General features: G+C 50.1%; 1 protein-coding gene across 1 annotated transcript in view; it reads right to left on the bottom strand.

Moving 5' to 3' along the window:
- GRIK4 (glutamate ionotropic receptor kainate type subunit 4) overlaps window positions 1–24,694 on the bottom strand; it is a 304,530-nt gene that overhangs the window by 135,235 nt on the left and 144,601 nt on the right. The window contains exons 3-6 of the mRNA XM_024761910.1: window positions 23,547–23,644; window positions 19,209–19,374; window positions 8,700–8,878; window positions 4,392–4,445 (exon numbers count right to left, since the gene is read on the bottom strand). Of these exons, the coding sequence (XP_024617678.1) occupies window positions 4,392–4,445; window positions 8,700–8,878; window positions 19,209–19,374; window positions 23,547–23,644 (497 nt within the window). The remainder of the gene's footprint in view (window positions 1–4,391; window positions 4,446–8,699; window positions 8,879–19,208; window positions 19,375–23,546; window positions 23,645–24,694) is intronic.

The raw sequence follows: 24,694 nt of genomic DNA on the forward strand, positions 1-24,694 counted from the left end.
CTTCCAGAGAGCCAAGGCACTAATGAGAAGCATCCAGCATATTCTCTCACTGACTGATTTTTGCAACAGCTTTGCTTCTCTTTTCTTGGCTATTACTCAGCCATCATCATTCATGCAGTTACTTTTCTGATTTCCTCTTGCAAACTTACAAACCGTGTGAATCCTGTTAATTCCAAGTTGAAAGAACTCTCTGACTGAGGCAAGCTCCCAAAGCCCATCTCGTTCTGTGCCCACCCAAGAAGGACAAAAGCTCTTGGAAAGCTGAAAGTATCGGAGTGTTACAAAAGAAATACAGTGCCTTAGCATACGGTATTTGTTCTTCTCTTTCTGGCTCACTTCACTCCGCATGACAGGCTCTAGGTCCATCCACCTCACTACAAATAACTCAACTTCATTTCTTTTTATGGCTGAGTAATATTCCATTGTATATATGTGCCATGTCTTCTTTATCCATTCACCTGTCGACGGACACTTAGGGTGCTTCCATGTCCTGGCTATTGTAAATAGTGCTGCAGTGAATATTGGGGTGCATGTGTCTTTTTGAATTATGGTTTTCTCAGGGTATATGCCTCTAGAGGGATTGCTGGGTCATATGGTAGTTCTATTTTTAGTTTTATAAGGAACCTCCATACTGTTCTCCACAGTGGTTGTATCAATTTACATTCCCACCAACAGTGCAGGAGGGTTCCCTTTCCACCACACCCTCTCCAGCATTTCTTGTTTCTAGATTTTTTATGATGGCCATTCTGACCAGTGTGAGGTGATACCTCATTGTAGTTTTGATTTGCATTTCTCTAATAATTAGTGATGCTGAGCATCTTTTCATGTGCCTCTTGGCCATCTGTAATGGGATCTAAAAAAAAAAATGGTACTGATGAACCTAGTGGCAGGGCAGGACATAGACACAGAGAATGGACTTGAGGACACGGGGTGGGAGGGGGAAGCTGGGGTGAAGTGAGAGTATCATCGACATATATACACTACCAAATGTAAAATAGTTAGCTAGTGGGAAGCAGCTGCATAGCACGGGGAGATCAGCTTGGTGCTTTGCGATGACCTAGAGGGGTGGGATGGGGAGGGTGGGAGGGAGACACAAGACGGAGGGGATATGGGGATATATGTACGCATACGGCTGATTCACTTTGTTGTACAACCAAAACTAACACGGTATTGTGAAGCAATTATACTCCAATAAAGATCTATTAAAAAATACAATGCCTTCAAAACATACAGTACTTGGCAATTTATATTGCAGTTTTCTTTATCCTCACAACAACCCCGTAAGATTTTATTATCCCCACTTTACAAAGGAGAAAGCTGGGGCTCAGAGAGTCAACGTGACTCCCCCAAAGTCACACAGTGAGTATAAGGCAGGGTGGGGACTTGACCCAGGCCTCCTGACTTCACGGGCCAGTGCTTTCTCCACAATTCTCCTCATCACAATCATTACCACCATGTTTGAGAAGAGGCAGTGGCGGGTTGCAGCGCGGGTGACGCTTTCTTAAACATCTCCAGGCCAGGCAACCGCGCATTATTCTCATTACCGTCCTGGGACCTTATCTTCCAAAAGACTAGCCTCCTTCAATCTGCAAAGACACCCCCGCGACTCCTTGCTGCCCCGCTCCTTCCTCCTCTGCTGCCCTGGCTAACTGACATGGGGGGTGTCCCTGGCAGGTGGGCACAAGGCAGGTGGCCCCTGGCTTGCCTTTTCCCCCTCCTCCCCTCTACTTCCCAGGCTCCCCAAATGGAACACAGTTGGAGTTTCATCTCTCTCTATTCTTCTGCTAACTTGCTGGGCTCCCCCAGATGCCTCCTTACATTAGGCAAATGATTTTGCATTGCTCTGGGAATAGTCTAATCCTTTTCTACCCTTTTCCATGTTAATGCTGTGATTTACAACAGCAGTGTTAGATAGGAAAAAATAAATAAGTAAGCAAACAAAGAAGTTCCTTGTGCTTTACATTTTGAGGGGTCGTGACTGGGAGGGGGCGTGAGGGGGGACACCTGGGGCTCTAGCAATGGGCTATTTCTGGATCAGGGTGCTGCTGACACAGGTGTACTCACCTGGAGAATGTTCATTCAGCTGTGCACATATGATTTGTGTGGCCTTCTATATGTATGCTAGACCTCAGTGGAAAAATTCCAACAATGGAACAGGCAGGTTTGTGGTGGGGCAAGCCTGCCGTGGAGGGAGTCCCTACACCAGAAAAGCAGCTATACTGGATTCTTCGAGGGGCCTTTCAACCCTGAGAGCAAAGGCCTGTAGGATGCTGCAGGGGGAACAATTCCACAGCAGCCCAAAGAAAGGGCTGTTCACGACACTACAGCTGGACAAGAACAGGGACCACAGAATCCCAGCTCGTCTCTTTGGGCAGGCATCTCCTCAGCCTCTCAGGACATTTCAGGAGACCTGGCCCCTAAATCCCGGAAGGGGCACTGCACAATCACCTAGGTTACCCTACCACCTGTGTTGGCCAAGAAAGGCTTAACTTCTAGGTAACCTTTTCCATTTTAAGATTCAAGAGTCATAATGGTGAGGTTGAATTCTGCTCCCCAAGCACAGCAATGATCTTGCATTGATACCTGCCTTACATCTTTTAAGTAGGTTACTTTCATGAATGGCTACAAATGAATAATAATTAACTGGCACACCCATTCCTGGCGCAGTCCATACGTTTGAAGTCACTCAAATCTCCAGGTATGTGAATAAGCTGTTGCTCACCCCCGAATGTTCTTTCCTTCTTTGTTTGTCTAGAAAAAAGCCTACCTGTCTTTCAGGGTGTAGCTTAAAGGCCCCTTCTTCTATGAAGCATCTCCTGCCCGCTCCAGGTAGAGCAAGTGACCCCTGCTCTAGAGTCTAAAGCATTTTGTGTACACGTCTCATAGAATTTGCCGCTATGCAATAGGACAGGTACCTTGCAATAGGTTTTTCCTGGGCCGGCTCGGTTTCTTATTCCCATTGTAATCCCGAATGCCTGGCCCGGCTCCTGTTACATCAAAGCACGTCTGGATGAAGGGGCTACTTAAATGATCTGGATATCTCGTGCATTTATAAAATAAATAAAGGCATAAAATAATTAAACCTCTTCTCTGAATGACTGTTTCTAACAGCTCTATCTGTAATAGCCCAAAACTGGAAACTATGTCTCTCCATAGGTGGATAGTTAAGGAAACCGGTACATCCACACCCAAGAAATCTGACTCGGCAATACTAAAGGGCAAACTATTGATTTATGTAACACCTTTGATGGATCTTGAGGGCAGTACTTTGAGTGAAAGAAATTAACCTCAAAGGTCATTTACTCATGCTCCATTTATATAAAATTAGAAAATTTAGAAATAGAGAACAGGATAGCAGTTGTTAGAGGTTAGAGATGGTGGGAAGAAGGGAAGTGGGTGTGACTATAAAATGGTAGCTTGAGGGAGATCTTTGTGGTAATGAGATTTTGTATCCTGATTGCAGTAGGAGTTACACACATCTACACAAGTCTTAATAGCTTTGATATTTTGATATCCTGGTTTTGATATTTACTGTAATCATGTAAGATGTAACCATTAGAGACAAATGGGTTAAAGGTACGTGGTACCTCTCAGTATTATCTTTGCAGCTTCCTGTGAATCTATAATAATCTCAAAACAAAAAGTTATAATTTTTTTAAACCTGTTCTCTGAGGTTCTTTCTACTCTCTGAGTGTGTCTATACTTCACACCAACCTTTCACATCTCTTAATGTTTTACAATTTCAAAATACACGCAGATTAAATTACATCATTTCGAAATGACGGCAACTCCAGAACGTAGCTGTCCTTATGCCCATTTTACAGATAAGGAAAACAAGGCTCAGTGCTTGTTGAAGGGTACACAGATGGTACATGGCAAAAATAGTGCTCCAACCTGACTCAGTAAAATATCTACAGAATTGTCTTCTCAGCTGCGAAACAAGGGGATTTGGCAAAAATGGCCTCTGGACGTGTATCCAGTTATAACACCTTTGTACATAGGACTCGATACATCTTGTGCTCTAGCTTTCCTACTTCTGAGCCAGCCAGCATAAGGGTCTGGCAGTGTAGAGACTGGACTGCAGGCCAGTAACTGGACCTATAGAGGAGAGCATCCATCAGAGGGCTCAGTGCTATGTTGCTGGTGGCATCTGAATGGAGGCATTAGATTCCCCAAATTTCCATTCTCTCCAGGCTAAGAATTGTTGGGATGAGAATCCCAGTGACTCCTGGGTTTCCATTTTTCTCAGATGCCTTGCCTCTCTGGCTGGCTTCTGCTCCTCTGTTCCATTTCCCTACTTCCCATCTCCCGGGCTTCATTCCGTCACACCCCACTGACCCTAATTAATGATACTCTCTATGCCAAGGAGGTGAGCTGTGAAAATGTCTTACCAGATTAGTGAAGATGTATGTGTAATAGGCTGACACCATCCCTAGTTCCGCTGCCTGCAAAGGGAAGAGAAGGAGATTAGAGAGGAAAGTAAAAACCCGCTCGAAGTGTGTGAGCAGGGAGGGCTCCAAGTGTCCGCCCTTGGTCTGGCCCACTACCCTTCAGCACCAGCAGAGTCGAACATCTTGATGGATTGTTTCTTACATTGCCCTCGGCCTTGGAGGACGGAGCACAGAAACCCTGGCCTCTAGAGTAAGGTCCCTCCCCCTCCCCGCCACACCCCACCCCTGCAGTGACACTCCTAGTAGCTGATATTCTCAGGTAAAACACATTCCCACGGATATAACTGGGTATTCTGGAAACCAAAGTGACTTTACGGGAAATGAAACAAATAATAAAACAGACTATAATAATCATCCCCACAACCATTAACAATACCAATGGCTAACACTCACTCAGTGTTCAGTCTGCACTAGAAAGCATTTCACTCGGGTTCACCCGATGAGGTAGGCACTATTACTCCTTCACCACCCCCACTGACAGCTGAGCGCTGACCACTGAAGCACCAAGGGCTGTGCAACTTGTCCAGAAGATCACGCGTCTCATAAATGGAAATGTCTCGTACTCCCCTTGGAGGGCTATGATATTGATGGAACTACTGACACGCTTCTCTTAGGGGCCGAGGCGTAGATAGCAGAGAGTCCGTGGGTTGTAGGCAATTCCCAAATTAACTCCACCCCTAGCAGGATGAGAGTGAGTGAGACTCGTAAGTGTATTCTTGAATCTGCAGTAATGTTGGAAACAGGTGAGTCACCTGCAGACTCTGGTCCTTTACTAGTAGTGAGGAGCGAGTCGCCTGGGACGTGCCCTTGGTCACAGCGCATCAGCAAGTCTCAGCCCACGGTTGAGAGCTGTGACTTCGGAAGGGTCTCCTTTTGTCTGATCTTTGTAGCCATCATAAATACCCCTAAGCAAGCTTCCCTGTCGGCGTGCCTGGCTTGGAGTGTGACAGGTGCTATAGAAGTTGACAAGGAGATCACGGAAATAATGAGCCCAGCTCTCCCCAGGGCCCTCATCCCTCCTGACCGTCGGTTAGATCTGCATCATGTAGCCCACAGCCCTGGGCCCCCAGGAAACCGTTTTTGTCATGACTACTGAGGTGCATGGGAGGAAAATACAAGGCCAGGGATGATTAAATTTTCCCCTTACATCGTGTTGACCCCGCAAGGCACTCCAATAATTTTGTAAGCATTCTCACAGGAGCCTTCACAGGCTCCTTGAAGGATATGCCAGGGTAATTATATCACTGCCATTCCAATGGGAAACAAATGTCTGGGGTGAGATTACACGGGGGGTCCTGATGGAGCCCAAGGACCCTGACGGGAGGCTCTTCCTTCTTCTAGCAAAGCTACATTGCCTCCTCCACTTCTAAGAAGATGGTGGGCACGATGCTCACCTCCATCCCTTCCCTCCCCCACCGCTGTCCGTGCCTCTCACCACTGCCTAGTCCAGCGAGAGCTCCCGGGTTACAGGGATGGGCTGGGGGCAGGGGGCTGGGAGAGGGCACCGTCAGATGGTTAAAATCCACTTTGTGAAATCTGATGTCCTAAAAATAAGAGACAAGAGACCCTTGGCTTTTGAGACCTGAATTCTGGGTAAACATGGAGTTCGTTGCCAGAACAGCCGCTCAATAAGGTAGGGGATTACTCTGGAAATCTTCCTGAAATCAAGAGGCAGCGGAGCGCTGTCTAGCTCTGGGGCCAGGCTCAGGAGTGCACACCAAGACTCCCAGAAGCTCTGTACATCCTCTGATCACACTGCTTCCCACACTGAGTTCATCCTCCCTGACGCCCCTCAAGGCCGGGTTGTAGCCCCGTGAAAGAGGAGTCTGAAGCTCCAGGGAAACATGCGGACTGAGTCCAGGACGGATGCAGGGCCGGCCTGCTGGGGCTGCTAGGAATTCAAATGGGAACAAGGTTTCCTGAAACCTCGCTGGTCACTGATGGATTTGGTTCCAAGGTCACAAGGGCTGAGTCTGACAGGTGGCCTCAGGAAAGCCTGCACCCAGCAGAACCATTTGCTAATAATGATCATTACAAGGGAATTTCCTTCAAATGCACAGCCATAAAAAAAATTAAAGGCGTTTTTAATGAAAATACCCAGTATTGGCAAGGGTGCTATAAGACACCTGTATGCTGCTGGTGGGAGTGTAAATCCTTACAGCCTTTCTAAAAGGCAATGTGGCAAATCATATCAAAATCCTGAAAAGCATATGCATACCTTTAACTCAGTAATTCCACTCCTAGAAATTTATGCTCAGAAAATATTCATGAATTTGCATGAAGATTTATGTACAAAGACGTGCATCCCAGCATTATTTATTATAGCAAAGATTGAAAACAACCTGTATCTCCAACAATAAAGGATGGTTAAATAAATTATGGTACATCCATGGGACAGGAAATGATGCAGCCATTAAAATATTTGTAGAAAAATATGCAATGACATGAGAAAAATGCATGGCATGTTATTAAGTAGAACAAAAACACAGCTTTCCAAAGAGTGTGTGCCGTGTGCTAATAATTTTGGAAAAGGAAAAAACTGTGTCTGTAAAGGCAGAAAAGCTAGACACCAAAATTTAATAGTGGTTCTCTCTGGGTGATGGAATTGTGAATGATGTTTATCTTTTTGTGTGTGCTTTTCTGTACTTTCCTAAATTTCAACAATGAAATACACATATTAAAGAGAGGCGGGGAGGCAACTGCATATCCTGGGAGCGATGAAATATTCCTGGGCAAGGGCTGAACCTAAGACTTCCACCAGGGGACCATCCAGGTAGGAACCAGCTACCGTAGGTTCCAACCCACCCCTGGCAAGGGGACTGAGGGAAATCTATCTCACTCCCTACTCCCCACCTTCCTGAGGACTCCTCAGCCTTTATCTCTCGTGCCCTGAAACTTAGAGGAGCTTTTCTGTCTTTGATGACTTCCTCGATCATAGCTCTGGACATAAGAGAAGAAAGAGAAAGACAAAAATTCTGTGTTTGAGTGTGTGAGTTGGGTATACCCACACAGGCAGACGTGGGTTTGGAGCTGTGGAAAATTACTATAGCAACAGGCTGAAGGGACAGCCCGCAGTACTCAGAGAACTCATTCTAATCTCTTATTAATTCTGAAACAAAACTAGCTGGGGTGGGGAGGTTAGGAGACAGCGAGGGAAGGAGAGGAAGAGAGAATCATCGCGTGTCTGCCGGCCTCCTCATGGCTCCACAGAAGTTAAAGAGGAACCTCACTCCCCCACTGGAAGATGGCAGGTTGCAATTAAATGTGCAATTAAAATGGCATTAGAAGAGGCCAATGTGCCTGGAGAGGCTGCGGGAGCTGCCAGAGCCATGGCGGAGCCTGGAAGCACGGTCTACTCTTTCTGGGGCTGCTTGCCTAGCCGAGCCACCAGCCCAGGAAGTGGAGCCAGTGATTCCAAGGATGCCCAGCAGTTTGCAGCTGTTTGTCCAGAGTGGACCCCCAGGTATTGACTTCTCTCTCTCTCTCTCTCTCTCTCTCCACATTTCCATGTGTATATGTTGATTCAGGAGCTAGCACCCTGCCCCTCTGTGTCCCGGGGGGTAGAAGAAATGGGCTGATTTGCTGTTAAGAGAACCAAGGCCAACTTCGCTCTGCTCCTCACAGGGCCGAGCCTTGGACAAAGCTGCTCATCTCGCAGAGTCTCAGTTTCTTCATCTGCGGAGGGAAGATATCAGGCCCACCTTACGTGGTCATGGGGAGGATTACACGGAGAAATTACATGACAGCACTTGGTGAGCTGTAGTACGCGTGTAAGGATTACACACAGGCCCGATATTCAGTAATACACACGGATGTGACTGCCCTGGTTGTCAAAATATGGAGATGCTTCTACTCCTTTTGGCAAATAGCCTCTGTCCCAAGTCCCCAAGTGGCCCACGCCACCACCCTAGCCCCTCCTAGGAACCCCTGGACCACAGAGCTCCTGGCAGGTCTAGGCTCGGCCAGTGTTTCAGCTGGTGGCTGCCCTGTTGCACCATGAGTTACATGTTTCTATGACATTGCCATCACCCTGCTTTCTCCTTTTAGCTCTCAGGAGCCGTCCATTGAAACTGAAGCACAAAGAGGTTTGTTAGGGTCAGAAGTCCAGCCCCGGGCTCCTTCAGCCTTGGCCCAGGAGGATGCCCAAGGCAAGAAGGGAGCAGAGTGCCAGCTCAGAAGGAGGGGGAGGGGAAGGGGAAGGGGGAGGACGCTCGGCGCCCACCAGCACCCGCCCGGCCCAGCGCCCACCTTCAGGAGGATGGTGTGGGACATGGACGCGTTGGCATGGATGATGATGGTGGCTGTCTTGTCGTCCCGGATCTCCTTGAGGAGTGGGGTGGGGTCCCTAGTGTCATCCAGCATCCGGACCGAGAGGGTGTCCTTGGAGATCAGGAATTGCCGGAGCAGCTTCTCGAGGTTTAAAAGGCCTGCAGGGGAAGAGAGGACAAAACCCCTGAGGGTCCACGGCGCTGCCTTGGGAGACACGGGAGCCAAAGCAGGACAAGCGAAGACTCGTGCCGGAGTCAGGGTCGCGGGTCTGCCCCCTGTTGGTTAAGCAGGCACATCCTAACCTGAGCGAGTCTCTTAACTTCTGGGGCGTCCTGTCACCCCATCTCAAATGAAAAGAACCCTCCTCAGCGCCCAAGGCCTACCCCGACTCCCTGGGGAATGCTCTTTTAAAGCAGAGAATGAGGCTCCCTTGAGTCGGACAAGAGAATCCCCAACTCCTTCTCACGGCCCTGGGGGCAGCGCTGCCCGGAAGCCAAGACCTGTGTTCAGAGACCCACCAGGCCTGGGTTTCTTCCCCTCACTTGGTCACTTGCTCACTGGGTGACCTCACGTGGCCGGGTCTCTTGACCTCAGTTGCTCATCCGAGAAATGAGAATACAGGCAGACCTCGGAGATACTGCGCGTTTGGTTCCACGCCACCGCCATAAAGTGAGTCACAAGAATTTTTTGGTTTCCCGGTGCATATAAAAGTTATGCTTACACTGTACTGTAGTCTGTTAAATGTGCAATAACATTACGTCTAAAAAAAGCAATGCACATACCTTAATTTAAAAATATTTTATTGCTTACAAAGGCTAACCATCATCTGAGCCCTCAGTGGGTCGCAATCTTCCTGCAGGGGTAACATCAAAGATCACCAATCACATAACAAATATAACGATGATGAAAAAGTTTGAAATATGGTGAGAATGATCAAAATGTGACATAGAGACACGTAGTGAGCAAATGTTGTTGGAAAAATGGCACCGACAGACTTGCTTGAGGCAGGGTCGCCACAGACCTTCAATTTGTAAAGAAGCAATATCTGCGAAGTGCAGTAAAACGAGGTGTGCCTGTAATATCAGTGGCCAGAGCTCAGGGCTGTGGAGAAGATTAAATGAAGTAACACGCCAAGTGCTTAGGCCAGAACCTCACGCATGGTGAGCCCTCATAAATGTTACATCCAGCCTTTATTTCCGTGGTGGAGGTCGGGGAGCAATTCCCTCAATGTCACAAGGCCCAGAAAACAGGTCTAGCGAAACCCTTTGAACTCCTCAGAGCACCACGGCTGCACTGAGACAAGGTATTATTATGATTCTGAAAGAACAGGTCTTGAATTGCATTCCAGCAGGCAATCAAGTGGGAGCAGAACAAAACAGAAGACTGGGATTGTGCGCTAAAGACTCTCCCCCTCCCTCGCTATCTGCCTTCTAGCATACGGGAGGAGGGATTCGGGAGGAGGGATTCCAGAAGGATGTCACCGAGACACAAAGGTCTTAATCCTGCTTTGTCTCTGAAAAGGCAGGCCAGGAGGAGGGTGTGTGGTTGGGTGGGAGGTCTCCTGAGAAGTCAGCAGGACTTCCAATGGAAAGAGACCTATAGGCATTTGCTCTCAAAAGCCAATCAATGATAAGAGTAACATTTTTCTTATTGTGTTCCAGGCAATGAGCTAAACATTTTAATGGCTCATCTCATTCAAGTCCTCCCAAGGATCCTATAAAGTATTCGAATCCCACAGCACAGAGGCGAACAGGAGGCAGGAGAGGAATAACTCTTCCAGACACAGTCTGCACACACAGAGGATGGCCCGGGAAGGGCTGCTTTCTAACCAAAGATCCCAGTGCTCTGGAGTCTGTACTGGTTAAAGGAATATTAAATGCAGAGATGTTATGAATATGACCCTCCCCGTTCAGGTCACACCCCCTCCTGACCCTTGAGAACCAAAAGGTAAGATGGGGGGCATCTGAAGAGCATTCGTAGCACCTCCCTCATTTTGTAGAGAGACGACAAGATGTGCCCGGGAGCACAGCTGGGACCACAATCCCCATTTTCTCGTCTCCATCCAACCCTCTTCCCCTGAGACAGACTGCCTCTTAGGATAAAATGCAGCAGGAAGCATCAGGCACAGAACCCAGGGAGGCCTGGAGACACGCGTCTCTGGGCTTTGGCGGGGAAGCCTTGGTGTGCCGTGTTAACAAGGAAAAGGGAGCAGGGTAGAGCCCACGGGCCTAGCATGATGGAGACTGGAGCTCCGGAAGGTGGGGTCAACCCCTAACTCCCGTCCCCCAGGTCCTGAGAAGGTGGTCCCAGGAGCTGGAGGCTGCATCAGGGAGCAGGGAGCCCCCGGAGGGCCTGCTATTCACAAAGAGGCTTCAGAAACCCAGGCCGTGCAAGCCCAGCATCCGGTTGGCCTTTCCTTCCTTCCCAAACAGGCCTCAATAGAGGCTTGTACAGACCCCCTGCTGCTATCGGTGCCCCTCCCAGCCCCTCACCACCAGCTTCCATCCAGAGTGGCGCTGATGCTGCCAGGGCACTTCCTGCCAACCCAGATGCAGAAGATCTGGATTCAAGCTCAGGGTCAACCCTCGCTGGCTGTGTGACCTTGAGAACCATCTAACCTCTTCAAGGCTCCACTCTTCATCTGTAAAATGGGCATAACAGGTGAGAACTCACTGAGATCCCATGTGAAAGCACACTTGGAACTGGCATGCGTAGAATCAGTGTTACTTCTTTTGTGTCTACTCATCCCCACAAGAACCCAAAGGTCAGGAATGGTGACTCAGTGAGGCAGAAGGAAGAGGGAGGAAGGTACACGTCTGTTCATCCAGCACTCACTGTCCTAAGGGCCCGGCACCCGGCCAATAGGACACCAGCAGAGAAGATGGATCAGGCACAGACCCTGCCCTCAGGAGCTTAGAGGCCAGGAACCTGTAGCTAAGTCTATAGCAAAGTTCAAATCATATCCCCACTACCATATATAAAATACAACTAATAAGGACCTGCTGTATAGCCCAAGGAACTCTACTCAATACTCTGTAATGGCCTATACGGGAAAAGAATCTAAAAAAGAGTGGATATATGTAGAACTGATTCACTTTGCTGTACACCTGAAACTAACACAACATTGTAAATCAACTATACTCCAATAAAAATGAAAAAAAAAAAAACCCAACCCAAATGATATCCCTATTTTGTTTGGTGGCCTGAAAATCTGGTTTCCTATGGGGTAGCTCCACTGTGTCCTGTCTGTAAAATGGAGAGAATATTCACATCTTCTCAGAGATGATGGGAAAAGCAAAATCCCACTTGGACAAAGGTCTGAGCACCCGATCAAAGGACAACGAGGTTGGGGAGGCCACAGAGCTGGAGCTGCTGAAGTCATGGCCATCTCCTTGGCTCAAGGAAAGATCTGCCAGGACACATTCTAAGGGAGCAGCTGGTGGTATAAGTAACGGAGGAATGGTGGGTGTGAACCCCCATAGGGCCTGGAATGCAGCAGGGAGAATCTTTGGAGCCTGACAGGGAGAGAGGCCAAATCCCCTGGGATCCTTCAGATGCGCAATGAGATTCAGTGGGAGAAGACAAAAGCCTGGGGAGTGACAGTACAATTACACACAGCACGGAGCAGCCTGGCAAAGGCAGCCCAGGGACCCTTCATCCCGTTAAAGCTGGCAGGTGCACTGAGCTCCCGGGTAAAAGAGCCCCAACGTGTCAGGGAAACTGGGGACCCTGCTCTAATAGATGCCCACATGCTGCACCCCCCGCTCCCCCTTGGGGTGCTCTGGTGCCTTTTAAACAAGGAAGCAGCATCCCTTCCCCTTCTCATCCAACACTGTTTGCAGGGAGGCAGGGAAGGCCCAGGGGAGGGCAGGGGAGAAGGGCAGCGAGTCCCTGGGAGGTCCGCAACTGTCCCCAGGATCTCCTACCCCGTCACTCCCTTTCCCAGGCTGCACTGCACCTGAAGTGACAGAAAGAGCGCCAGGTGGGCCGTGAATCCCAGCTCCTGCACCACCCATAGGTTAGCTAGTGTGAGCCATTCTCTCTGCCCCTCTGCCCCTCCATTTCCTCATCTGTGGGATAAGCGTCAAGACTACCTTACAGCGGGAGTCAGAGGATGGCAAGTCAGCAGCACAGTGTCTGTCACCCAGAAGGCGCCCCCCCCCAATCTGGCTTCCATCCATCCCCCCCACTCACTCACATCCCAACGGTCCTTCGCCCCGTCTCCTCCCCCAAACCCTCTGTCCCATCTCTGGCCCCCACCCACTTCTCTCTTCTCCCAACTCACACAGGATTTATTACCCAATTCACAGAATACAGCCCTTGGTTATAGACCATATGAAACATCTGGCAGCACATGCTTAGGCATATACGCCTGCATTATGACAGACAACACGTGCTGCAATTATTTCACAGTGTCAGGTAGGGCTCCTATTTCAAACTCCTCGGCACATCCCCACCGTGAGGTGGGAGGCACGGTGCTTGCTGGTGGACTGGACACAGACCTCTGGGGGAAGAGAGAGACTCTGCATCCTAACAGATCAGGGCAGCAGCACTGCCAGGTGGGGACAGACACCACGTCACTTGAGGAGCCACTAAGGAAGTGTGTGCCTGGTCTGAGGAAGAGGGGGAGGGCTGTCATAAGACAGACCTGCTCCTGAGTTGTAGTCAAGGGCTAACCCCAGAAATAATGAATGGATGGAAGTCGCAGGGGGACACACTTAGCTATCATAAGGAAGAAGCGCTGTTGGAACCATCTAAAGAGGCAGTGGGCTGCATCAGGAGGGAGTGAGTCCCCCATTGCTGGAGGTAGTCAAGGAAAGACTGAAGCCCCAGTTGAGCACGGCTGTAGAGGGAATGAATCCAGGGGTCGGAAAGCTGAACTACAAAAATGTCGATGTCTTTCCAGCCCAGAGAGTCTTTATGAATCGGAAAAGGATCCTTTTTTTATTCTAGGTAGAGGAAAGCATCTGCAGAAGAGGAAAAGTGGTTTAGTTACATAAAGAAGATTAGAGTTTTTCAGTGCAGTTTGGTATTTTCCAATTGTCGTTCTCCTCACCTCTATCTGTTTCATGGAACTAAGGGATTTGCCAAAGGCAGCTGCCACCAGAAGGGTTAAAAGCTGCTCTCTCCCTGCTTCCCCTCCACTTCCACCCTGACCCTCCTCTCCTGAGGGACCCTTGGCCCAGCAGCGAGTCTGCCTGCCGAGGCCAAGGCTGAGCGGGACCTGGGGAACCTATTAGTCTCGCTCAGTATGCAATGGGATGGATCGATGTGAAACCCAGTAGGCTGGCTGTTCTAGGAAGAAGGAAGGAGACTGGCTTCTGGGACTGGGACCCAGGGGCCAGGTGGGGCGGGGAGGAAAAGGATGGAGAGGCTGAGAAAGGCACAGCAGGGGTTACACAGGTCTGCAGGACAAGGACACAAACGCCTAAGGGATGGGTCTGCAGGGGACACAGAGGACCTTTGCATCAAAAATTAAGAATAAATAATCATGTCAACGGGCATCCCTCCTCTCCACTGGCTGATTCCCTGGGCTGCAAGCTTTGATTCTGGAAAATGTTAATATTCCCAGCAGGGGCGACACTTTAAAATCTTGTGGGAGGCAGCTGATGGAATACCGACCAGAGGATTATGGTGAGGATTTAGGGAGACGATGTGAGTTCACCACCATGCACCGTGCCCTAAACCTGGTACATCTCCAGTCCCCTCCCCCTGCTAGGTGCAAGTGCCTCGGGTGTACGGTTTTCACGTCCTGTTTTTCCAGGGAGCAGATTCTGATGGAGAGAGAGGGAGGAGGGTCCGAGGTGTTGTCAGTGGGGCAAGGGCACAGAACAAATTCAAATGTTTGAACGACGTACGTATTTCACCTGCTTCTTGGTTTTGTCCCATCCCACACCTGGGCTTGGCCCCAAGAAAGACAGAAAGGGCCAGACCACGGGGACCAGAGGAGGAGACAGAGAGCGGACGGAGGAGGAGGCTGAGACTTCTCAGTCCCAGGAGGACCACCTGCTGCCTGCTCGGCCATGGAGGCGGCCCCCTTCTCTGACGGCAAGGATGGGCGTGGGGAGAACCTGCCCTCTGCGCTCCCCTCGGCCTCTCCACTTCAGGGTGTTTGTTGGTTTATTAATTACTGGGCCCAGGAGGCATCCCTGCCCTGAGAACTGCCTTCAGTGTTTCCTAAGCTTCTTCACATACTGTTGATTTAACCCTACAAGTGCCCTGGAAGCAGGTATTATCATTATTCCTGGGTAGAGACCAAGTCACTGCAGCAGGAGAGATGCTGGGACAGATCACAGAACTAACTGGCCAAGGTCCAAACCCAGGTTTCTGATTCCAAGTTCTGGCCTCTGATTCACCACTTGAGTTGCCTGGGAAGAAGGCCTCAGTCCTCCCATAATATAGGAAAAATGGTCCCTCACTTCTGTCTCTTCCACAGTGTTCAGAGATGCAGGGAGAGAGGTAAGAAGAACCATGTGACCTTGAAAATGGACTTAATCTCTCTTTTCTTCACGCATATAATAAAAATGTCTATAGAGCCCATCTTATGTGGTTAATGTGAGGTTTAAATGAGATAATTTCAAGCTCTCAGCAGACTGTTTGTCATATGGTAAGTGTTCCGTAAGTGGTTAATTTGTATCACCGTAAGCAAAAGCTCTCTCACAGTGCCTCCTGGGGGGGGTGGCACTAGAAAGGCCAACTACTGCCCCTCTCGTCCCCCAGCTACTCACACGGGACTCTGGGTATCATTCCCGGCACACCAGTCCTCCACCCGCTACTGCCACAACCAGGGTTGCAGGATAAAGTAACAGTAATTAAACGTGTATTACATTCTGGGCCCAGATACCTTCCACCCGATCACCCTGAGAGGCATTATTATCCCCACTTTACAGGGGAGGGAACTAAAGCTCAGAGAGGTAGAGTGACCTGCTTCACATCACACAGCTCATGAGTAGTGGAGCAGCTTGGTTTGCTTGCAAAGACGGTTCCCATTTTACGGAAACAGCCTGCGTTTCTTTTCAGCCGCACTTCCTCCCCAGGAGACAAGAGTCTCTCCTCTCCAACATCTGGACCGAGTTTAGCCAACACAGGTATGTTACAAGGATAGAGCGGAACTCCGGTCACGCCACTGCAGGTCCTGGCCTGGCCTTGTTCAAAAGGGATTCCAGGAAGGAAAGAGAGTTAAAACCATGTGTGCTGTGTGTTCCCTAGGTGTGGATGCTGTTATACACTGTGTGTCATCCTATTTTATCCCCTCAACCACCCTGGGAGGGAGGAAGCGTCATCCCCATTTTATAGATGAGACAACAGAGGCTAGCAAGTGCCTAAGTCACTTTGCCAAGATCACACAGGTAGCACATAAACGGCAGAGGGTGTAGGGGCTCAGGACTTGTAGCCACAAAAAAAGGACATTAAAATACTTAGAAACACCAAAGCAAGCCTGAAAAAAAAGTTGATTTGAGCTATGTACAATGATACCAGGAAAATACACGGAATATTATACTTGTGGCCACGAAGAGTGAAAGGCTCTGGGTCCAGCTTGAGTGTCTCAAAAGGTAACTCTGTGGCAGGGCTCACCAAAGGGGCCTTGGGGACAGTCGTGGGGAACCCCAACTTTCCTAGGAAGTCCCCTAACAGCAAACTACCCCTCCCCCCAGGCTCCGCAGGGTTGACGAGATGGCCGTGCCTGGATTCCTCACTTCTCCTCCCCCAGCCTCACTAGAACTAGGTACTTGCAGAGATGTTCTAATTTTTTCCCCCCATTAAAGAAAAATAATGTAATCCACAGTACAACTCTACTTGGTCCAAAACCTGCTTATTGAAAATCTACTTTGGGGAAGAAGGAGAGTACATGGCATGATTCCCCGGGGAATGATCTCTGTTATGCTTAATTTTGACAGCAGGAAAATAGAATTAGATTCCTGTTCCTAATTCGATTTGCAGCTCTCTTGGCCCTGCATTAATAAGGAAGATGGAAGAGTGTCTCCTCCCAAGCTCTGAGCTGCATTTCCCTTCAGTCCCTCATTTCTTCAGCCTTTGATTAGATTTTGAATCCTCTTTGCCCTTGAACTTCTCCTGCTCTGCCCCACCTTCCCTCCCCCTGGTAGGTGGGGCCAGAGTCACTCAGCAGCCTCCGTGAGTCCTCGGAGCAGCACTGTGTGGTTGATGCGTCTCCCCTGGGATGTGGGCCGGCCTCTCTAGCACTTGGGCAGGCTCATCCTCTCCAGAACTTTGTGCTCAGCCATCCCGCACCCCACTCAACGGAGCAAGGGGACACACTGCTCCAGGGAGATCTCTGCCCTTCAAAGGACACTGTGCCTGCTGGGTAGAGCCCACCCCGAGCTGCTCCTCTGAGTCTGCTGGTGCAGCCCAGGAGGGTGGGAGGGGCATTGGAGGAGGAAGCCCTGGCTCACAGTCGGAGGACCGGAGTTAAGAGTCTTGGTTTTGTCATGTACCAGCTTTGTGACCTTAAGTCAAGTCACTTAGCAGCTCCAAGACTCTTTGCTCAGCTCCGAATGACTGGGAAAGAGGGAGGTAGAGTGGGAAAACATAAGTGAAAGTGCTTTGCAATCTGCAAGGAACTGTTAGAATGTCAGAGAATGTCAATTCCAGTGGAAATAGCCCTGGGCTAGGAGGCAACAGTATCTAGCGTGGTACTTGGCACACAGCAGGTGTTTAACAAACATCTGAACAACTTACTTCCCAAAGCCCAGTAAGAGCTGAAGCAGAGGAAACAGGGCTCAGCTTCAAAGCAAGAGGGACTGTGGCTAGACACAAGAAAGAACTTCCTGTCAGGTTGGTGAGATGCTGTAGCCAGCACAGATGAGGACTGCAGGACAATCTTTGCCTGGGCATATTTACAGCCTGTCCTCTGTCTCTCAACATTCTCGCTGGGTGCCTGGGGTGTGCCAGTTCAGTCCTGCCTGAGTGGGCTCGTGGCAGAAGTTTCCGGGGGAGAATCCTTGATTCTGTTATACCTTTCAATGCTGCGAGGATGCTACACGAGGAGGGCCACCTGGTGGAATGCAACATATCCCAGCTCTGTTCCATCAAATGCTAGCATCCTGTGAGCTTTTAGCTCAGCATCCTTTTGGGGGCATATGATCAACCCTATTTGGAATATGCTGAGGTAAATAGTTGTTTTGGCCACAGGACAACTCGGGGTGTCCATGCTAATGTGTGCTGAAAATCTCCACGAGGGAGAGAGAGAACGAAGTGTTATCTAAACATTTCTCTCTTTTTTTAGCCACAAAATGCTTTGTCCATAAAACCCTTATGGTCTAAAACAATGCTGTCCAGTAGCACTTTCTGTGAAGACAGAAATGTTCCATATCTGTACTGTCCACACGTGGCTCTTGACCAGTTGACGTGTGGCTAGAGAGACTGAGGAACTGGACTATACATTGTATTAAACTTTAAGATGGGGAATTCCAACATTTCTAAACCCACAGGGTTGTTGTAATAATTAAATAAGGTATCCAAAAAGCATACATAGTTGGGACTCAGCTACTTTGTTTCTTGGGTAGCACAGAGCAAATAATCACGTTGTGTTGAATAAATGAATGCAGGTACAAGTGGAGTCAGTAAGGTGCAGAGGTCCCGTAAAGAAGATGGTTCTGACCCTTGGCAGGGAGGGGGCTTTTGTTTTCAGAGGCTGTAGGGATTCCAGGATGGAGGAGGGACTTACACTGCAGAGCAGTTCTGAGGAGCCATAGAGAGGAGCCTTATGGAGATGGCGAACCTCTTCCAGTGCAGCCCACCCAGACCCGCAGGGGAAGACTTGCACAGGTGAGCCACACGACACAGACGCCTGCATCTCGGGCTCCGGGCCCCAGTGGTAGCCAGTAGCCAGCACCTGTCTGACTGTGTCTGGTGCACAGCTGTCACCGGGAGCACACAGATGCGCAGATTTGCTGGAATGTGCTGGCTTAAATTAGCTAAATCTCATAAACACTAAATTTATGTCGCAAGTTGAGACTCAGAGAAAATGCATTTCTAAAACCTGCATTTGCAAAAACAAACAAAATTTATCGGGAATTGACCTTGGACCTTGTTCCATCAGAAAAATCTACGCTCTGAGGAAAGAAGCTCTTCAACCCATCAAGTACAAATGCATCTAATTTTATATTTTCCCTCTCTCTCTCTTTGTAGCTCCTTAACAATGAGGCTGAAAACGTGGGAATTGCGTTTGCAGATGCCAAAAGGCTTAGTGGTTGGCCAGTCTCCCTGTAACTGAGCTCCTCTCCGTTCCGCGCATGCACAGGGAGTTCTGGCAAAGGGTGTTCCTGGACTGCTCTCTCTCTTTCACCTACACACACGGACAAACAGCCAAGGACACTTAAGAATCCGCGAACCCTTTGGTCGTCGTTCCCACGATTGGAAAGAGCCCGCCCCTTCTTGGCCTATCATCTGCGGCCCGGGGGCAATGCAATCAGGTTGAAATCAACAAGATCTGACCATCTCGGGTGGAGCCAGCCTGGGGAAACTTACATTCTGCTTTGGCACAGATGAGGCAGGCGGTGGTGCAATTGAAGAAGTTCAGGATCCCAGCTACAGCCACGCTGATGTCAGTGCTGCTGGGGTGGAGGTTCAGGGTTGTGAATCTCTGGAACTGGAACTTGATAAACTCCTCCGGGGCCACTTTGAAATGAGGGACCTGGGCGGAGGAGCAAAAGTGGGCAGCAGGGAAGATCCGGAACCAGCGAGACAAAAAGAAAAGAGGGATGAGTGAAACAAAGCTGCAGAGGGTGGCTTCTTTTGTAAAAGACCTTTGCCTGGCAAGAGATGGAATTTGCAAGACTCGGGGCACCCACTCCACAGGAGGAAGGTGATGTGGCATCCATGACAACGCTTGAGACCCAGAATGGGAAACCCTTCAGCCGGGGACCTGGATAAATGTACTGTGGACCTTGCAGCTGGGGTCTGTGGCCCTGAGAAGACAAAACAATAGGTCTTTATTCTCAGAAGAACAGACCACTGCTGGGCAGACAGACTGATGGCTCTTGAAGGCATAATCCTTATACTATTTGATGTGTGGTTAATGAATCAGAGCAGAGATGCCCTGGGGACTAAGGGAGGGGCCCCCTCAGCCCAGCCTAGCCAACAGATAAATAAACCAGCTCCCATCCTGGGTAAAGGCCTGGGATGGGTTCCTCCGTAGACTCACGTGAGGAGGGGGAAGCGCTGCAGGCTGGGAAACCATCTAGAGGGCCTCCGGATGGAGCCCGGTAAATAACTACCTGCTATGGCTTCATTAGGACAGTGTCAGCTTCCCTCTGCATCTATTCCTGACATTTCAGGGAGGCACTGCCCCTGCCTTCTGCCTCTCTTCTCCAGGAAAGAGATATTAACAGGCTGGAATGGCTGCTTTACCGGAAGCTTAGGCTACTGGGTAGGTAATAGGAAAGTTAAAACGTAATAAGCTGCCATCCACCTTGATTTTATTATGTCACCCTGGTACCCAGAGCCAGAAGAGCTAAAGGCTGCTTGTGCCTCTATCAGAGATGGGGCTGAAACCTCAACCCTCATCCTCACTTAGGGTGCCCAGTGTGAGGGCCAGATTACTGTGAGCATGGGTTTGGACTGATGTGAAAGTGAGTAAGATTGAGGGTGGACAGCAAGAAGAACTTCCTGATGGTGAGTTGGTTGGTTCCTAGCATGGGTTATTCAGACATGATTGCAGAAGTTTACCCTGCCTGGGCTGGCCCAGAGTCTGGGATGACATTGACACGGTCTCTGTAGGATTCTGCTACCTTATCCTTTTAAGCTTTGGGAAGAAGTCAGCCAGAGACCAGAGCTCCTCTGAGACTGGGATGAGGGGAGGTTAAAAATTTAGCAGAACCTCGGGAGAAAATTCCTGAATTCAACTAGGATTAGCCCTTGAACCACAGAGAGAGGGCAACCAATATTTTTTAGCAGAGACTGAAAAGCATAAAACTGGGGAGAGAGACTGGTGAGTAACGACATTAAAGAGCGACGTTGACCTGGGGTGTGTCCTAAGGGGTCTTTCTTCCCACGGCAACGCTTACAATCTGTCTAAAATGAATAACAAATGCACTTTGAAAGGAAAAAAGGTCACAGAAGGGTAAGATGGAGGCCAGGCTGGGCAGGGGCAGGGTGGCCAGGCTGGCTGGCTTACATATCTGAGCATCTCTGCCCAAGACCCTCCCCGTGTGGCCATCCAGCCTACTGGGTTCCAGCAGCAGCTAACTTACACCCCATAGAAAGTACCCTTAGAGAGTCCCTTGGATCCACAAATCCCAGAGATGAAGCAGGCAAAAGGCTCAGGAAAGCGAAGAGTCAGGAAAATGCGTTTTAGAGTCTACAGTCCTGGGTTTGCATCTCGGTTCTGCTGTGTGATTTGGGGCAAACTGCTTAACCTGGCTAAGCTTCATTAACATGGAGAAACAACAGGTGCTTCTTGAGCTTTGGGAGAACAAAACGAGACCCTGTGTGTGAAGGATGTGCTAGTTCAGTTCCTAACGTGGGGTAAGTGTTTAGGCAATGCCTTTTCTCATTCCCTTCCCCCTTTCTCCCCAAATCTTGAAGCTCCTGGAAAAGCTCTTAGGTCTGTATGTGCAAGGGGTGAGGGCCGAGGGGCCTCCCTAAGAAGGGGAGCTGGTGCGAAGTCTCCAGCACAGCCTGGCATCTTGAAGGCTGCTGGGAGGCAGCCAGCTGCTCTGATGGGCCCCGGAAGGGATGGCCAGGCCAATCCTGCTGAGTCTCTCTCTGGGACAGAGATGAATCCAAAACGGATCTGCAGGTGCAAATGCAACCCCGGAAGTCATCATGGAGGGGTGGGGGGATGGAGAGGTGAGCGGCACGGAGGGGAGGGCAGCAAGGCAGAAAGCAGCCAGCCACAGGGGCTGCAGACATCTTAGCAGCATTTAAAAGAATGAACTCCTCAGTGAGAACTCCATTTCTTTTCCTTGAAGCTGAAGGGAATCAGTGTGAGGCAGTTCAGCCTCATAAAATAGTAGAAGAAGTGCAAAATCTGAATGGAGAGGGAAGGTTGCTCTGGAAGGAACATGACCAGACAAAGGAGGGGTAACCATCTGGCCATTCCCTGGGCAGCACAGCCCGCCTGGCTGGTCAACGGCACAGGGTCCGGGGCGGCGGGATGGGAAGATGGGTGCAAATCAGGGTCTCCACCTCCGGCCTGAAATGCCAAGCAGGGTTAAGGGATGTGTTCGCTGAGATAAAATAGCTGCTGAACACCAAGAGGAGGCCATTCTGGAGTGGGCACTGGGGGGATGACTGTAGGGGACAGTGAGGAAAGTGTGCTGGGGAAGAGGGAGAGGGGGGAACAAAAAGGAGAGAGCAGAAAAGAGGAAATGGGCAGCCGAAGTCTTGGCAAGCTCACTTGGTGAAGATCAGAGCAACCGGGAAATAACAACCTGCCACAGATCTGAGCTGTTACGTGGAGCCTGGCAAGAAAGACTTAAATTAAGCATCAGGTCTAACTTGCAGGGGCCCAGACCTGGGAGATGCTGGAAGGGACTGCAGTGGGACAGAAGCTCTTTTTTTTTGGCCTGGGCTGGCTCGGGAGTCATCTTCCAGGACATGTGGGAGGAAGGATGGGGAGTTGTCAACACAGACCCTGCCCGTGGCCTGAAGCTCAAGGATTCCGCCTACAGGGCAGTGGTAAGTAAGACCCATTGCAGGACTGGAGCTAGGACCGCAGGGCACTCTACCGTGCTGATAACAATCCCGAGAGTACGTTCCTAAAACAGAGAAGACCAGTATTCTTCCCAAAGCTGCGGGGACCAAGCCCTCTGATCATAAGAGAAGTGGGAGCATCAAGGGAGTGGCTTCCAGAGGGCCTGGGCTAAGCAGGGGCCTGTCTCTTGCTCCACTGCCTCGGTGAGGGCAGCTCACTAAGGAGGTGCTCCATCCTACTGCAAGAGCTGGATCCTCCCAAAGCTAACACCTCTGGAAGGCTGAGCCTCTAGGCTCCCAGGACAGGTGCAAAATTTGCCCTTCCGTCTCCTGTCCCTCCGCCCTGCCCCTCCACAGCTCCTGGCCATCAAGCTCCATCTGTTCCCAAAAGACCTGGCTAGAAGGCCCTTGGGAGGCTATGGGGTCACCTTGCCACTGTCTCCCAGGATTGTATCTGAAAGGGGAAGGACTGATTGATTCCAAGAAGGACTAGGAAAGATTCCGGCAATACAATCTCTGAAGTTTCCAATTTGTTTCCTCTGGGGGAAAAGGAGGGATAGAGTTGCTGGAATAGGGAGCAGGCCCTCTTTATCTCCCAGGGAACGAGGGCTAGAGGGAATGGACCCAACAGTTTGGAGAAGTAAACCCTGGAATTGGTGAATGAAGAAGAAAGCGAAATAAAATCTCTTTTCTAGAGAGCTTACAAAACAGAGCTTTTCAAACTTTATTTCAGCACTAAAATGTAGCAAGGCCTGGCCCCAAAGGCATTCTTCCCCAGAATCCCAATATCTAAACAGAGACTCCGCAGCTGTTCCTGTGGAGCTCAGACTTCTGCCCTCTTGGCCTCCCCTGGACCACCACCCTCCCCAGCCTCTCCCTCTACCCGCCGCCTTCAAGGGAAACCCCCTTCCCCTGTCACAGGACCCCAAGACTCGGAGGGGCTCAGCTTGAAAATATTATGAAACTCTTCCTCTGAGTCCCCTCCATCCAAGCAACCTGAAAAAAGTAAGTGCCCAACAAAGGCCCAGTTCTTTTATTTGTATTGATGTTATTAGTGACACCAACCAGACCTTGATTCACTCTTGAGCCCTTAAGAATCCACGATATCTTTGGGCCTGGGGCACAGGCTGCCAGCCTGCAGAGAGCCCCCCAACCCTGCCCAGCACTCACCTCCTTCTCCCCACAGATGTTGCTGATGATGGAGCTGGAGGCCGGGCTGGAGGATGGTCCCAGGACAGCGACCACCCCCTTGGGAAGGATCTGACACACTGCAGCCAGCGGCAGGGGCAAAACGTGGGGAGCAGGAAAGGAAACAAGGCGCTCATCAGGTGGGGCGTGGGCTTCGGCCTCGAGTCCTCCGATCTTCCCCCCGCTGGCCCCTCACCTCCCGCCCACCCCCGTCCCCGTCCTGGTACCCCTCCTATTCTTCCAAACCCAGTGCCTCTCCTCCCCTGGACTACTGGGCTCCAGGACAGTTTTATTGGAGTTTATGGATGGTATTAAATGAGGAAATGACCCAGGTTATGACAACATACGGCCTCAGCCGACAGGGTGTATAAATTGTCTGGGCTGTCACCGAAGGATGGAGGCGCACAACGGAAACCTGCACGTCCCACCCCCTTTCTGCCTAGCCTGCAGGATGGGTGCTGGGAGCCTGGACATGGCTGCTGCAGGGGCTACGGGTCCAGCTCACAGGATGGCCAGCCAGCATGCAATCTGTTAGCCACCCCGCCAAAGAGAGTCTAGAGAGGAAAAATGGTAGACAAGCAGAGAGAAAAAGGATAGTGAGGATGAGGCAGGCAGAGAGAAGAAAGCAGCCCAGCTAAAGTCAAAGGGAACAGGAGAGAGAGAGGAGAAGGAAGAGAGAGAGTGAGTGGCCGAGAGGGCCCTCATCTTTCAATGCCACCCTCCTTTCACCTGGCCTGGAGCCTGGCGCTCCTGCTTCCCTGAGCCCATCACGTGCCTTCCTGACCAACCAGCATGCTCTGTGACCTTGTACCTCCCCCCTGGGGAAGGCGCCCTTCCCTCCTCTACCCCAGATGCTCACTCACCTGTCAAGAAGCACCTCAAATGCCACCTTCTCCTTACCCCTCCCGCAACTCCTTTAAGTAGAATCCATCCTCCCTGGGGCTCCGAGGCCCATGGATTTTCCCTCTGTTCTAAGACACTTGTAAATGTGTCTGTTTCAGTTTGTTGTTTAGATGTGTTTCTCCTCTCGCTAGATTTCAAACCTCTTAAAGGCCAGAGCTGAGACGTATTTATCTCTAAATCCCCACTTTGCATTTCCCTGGTGTCCAGCACAGTGTTTTCTAAGCGCC

The sequence above is a fragment of the Neophocaena asiaeorientalis genome, unplaced genomic scaffold (genome assembly GCF_003031525.2).
Source record: "Neophocaena asiaeorientalis asiaeorientalis breed wild unplaced genomic scaffold, Neophocaena_asiaeorientalis_V1.1 scaffold737, whole genome shotgun sequence".
Lineage (NCBI taxonomy): Eukaryota > Metazoa > Chordata > Mammalia > Artiodactyla > Phocoenidae > Neophocaena > Neophocaena asiaeorientalis.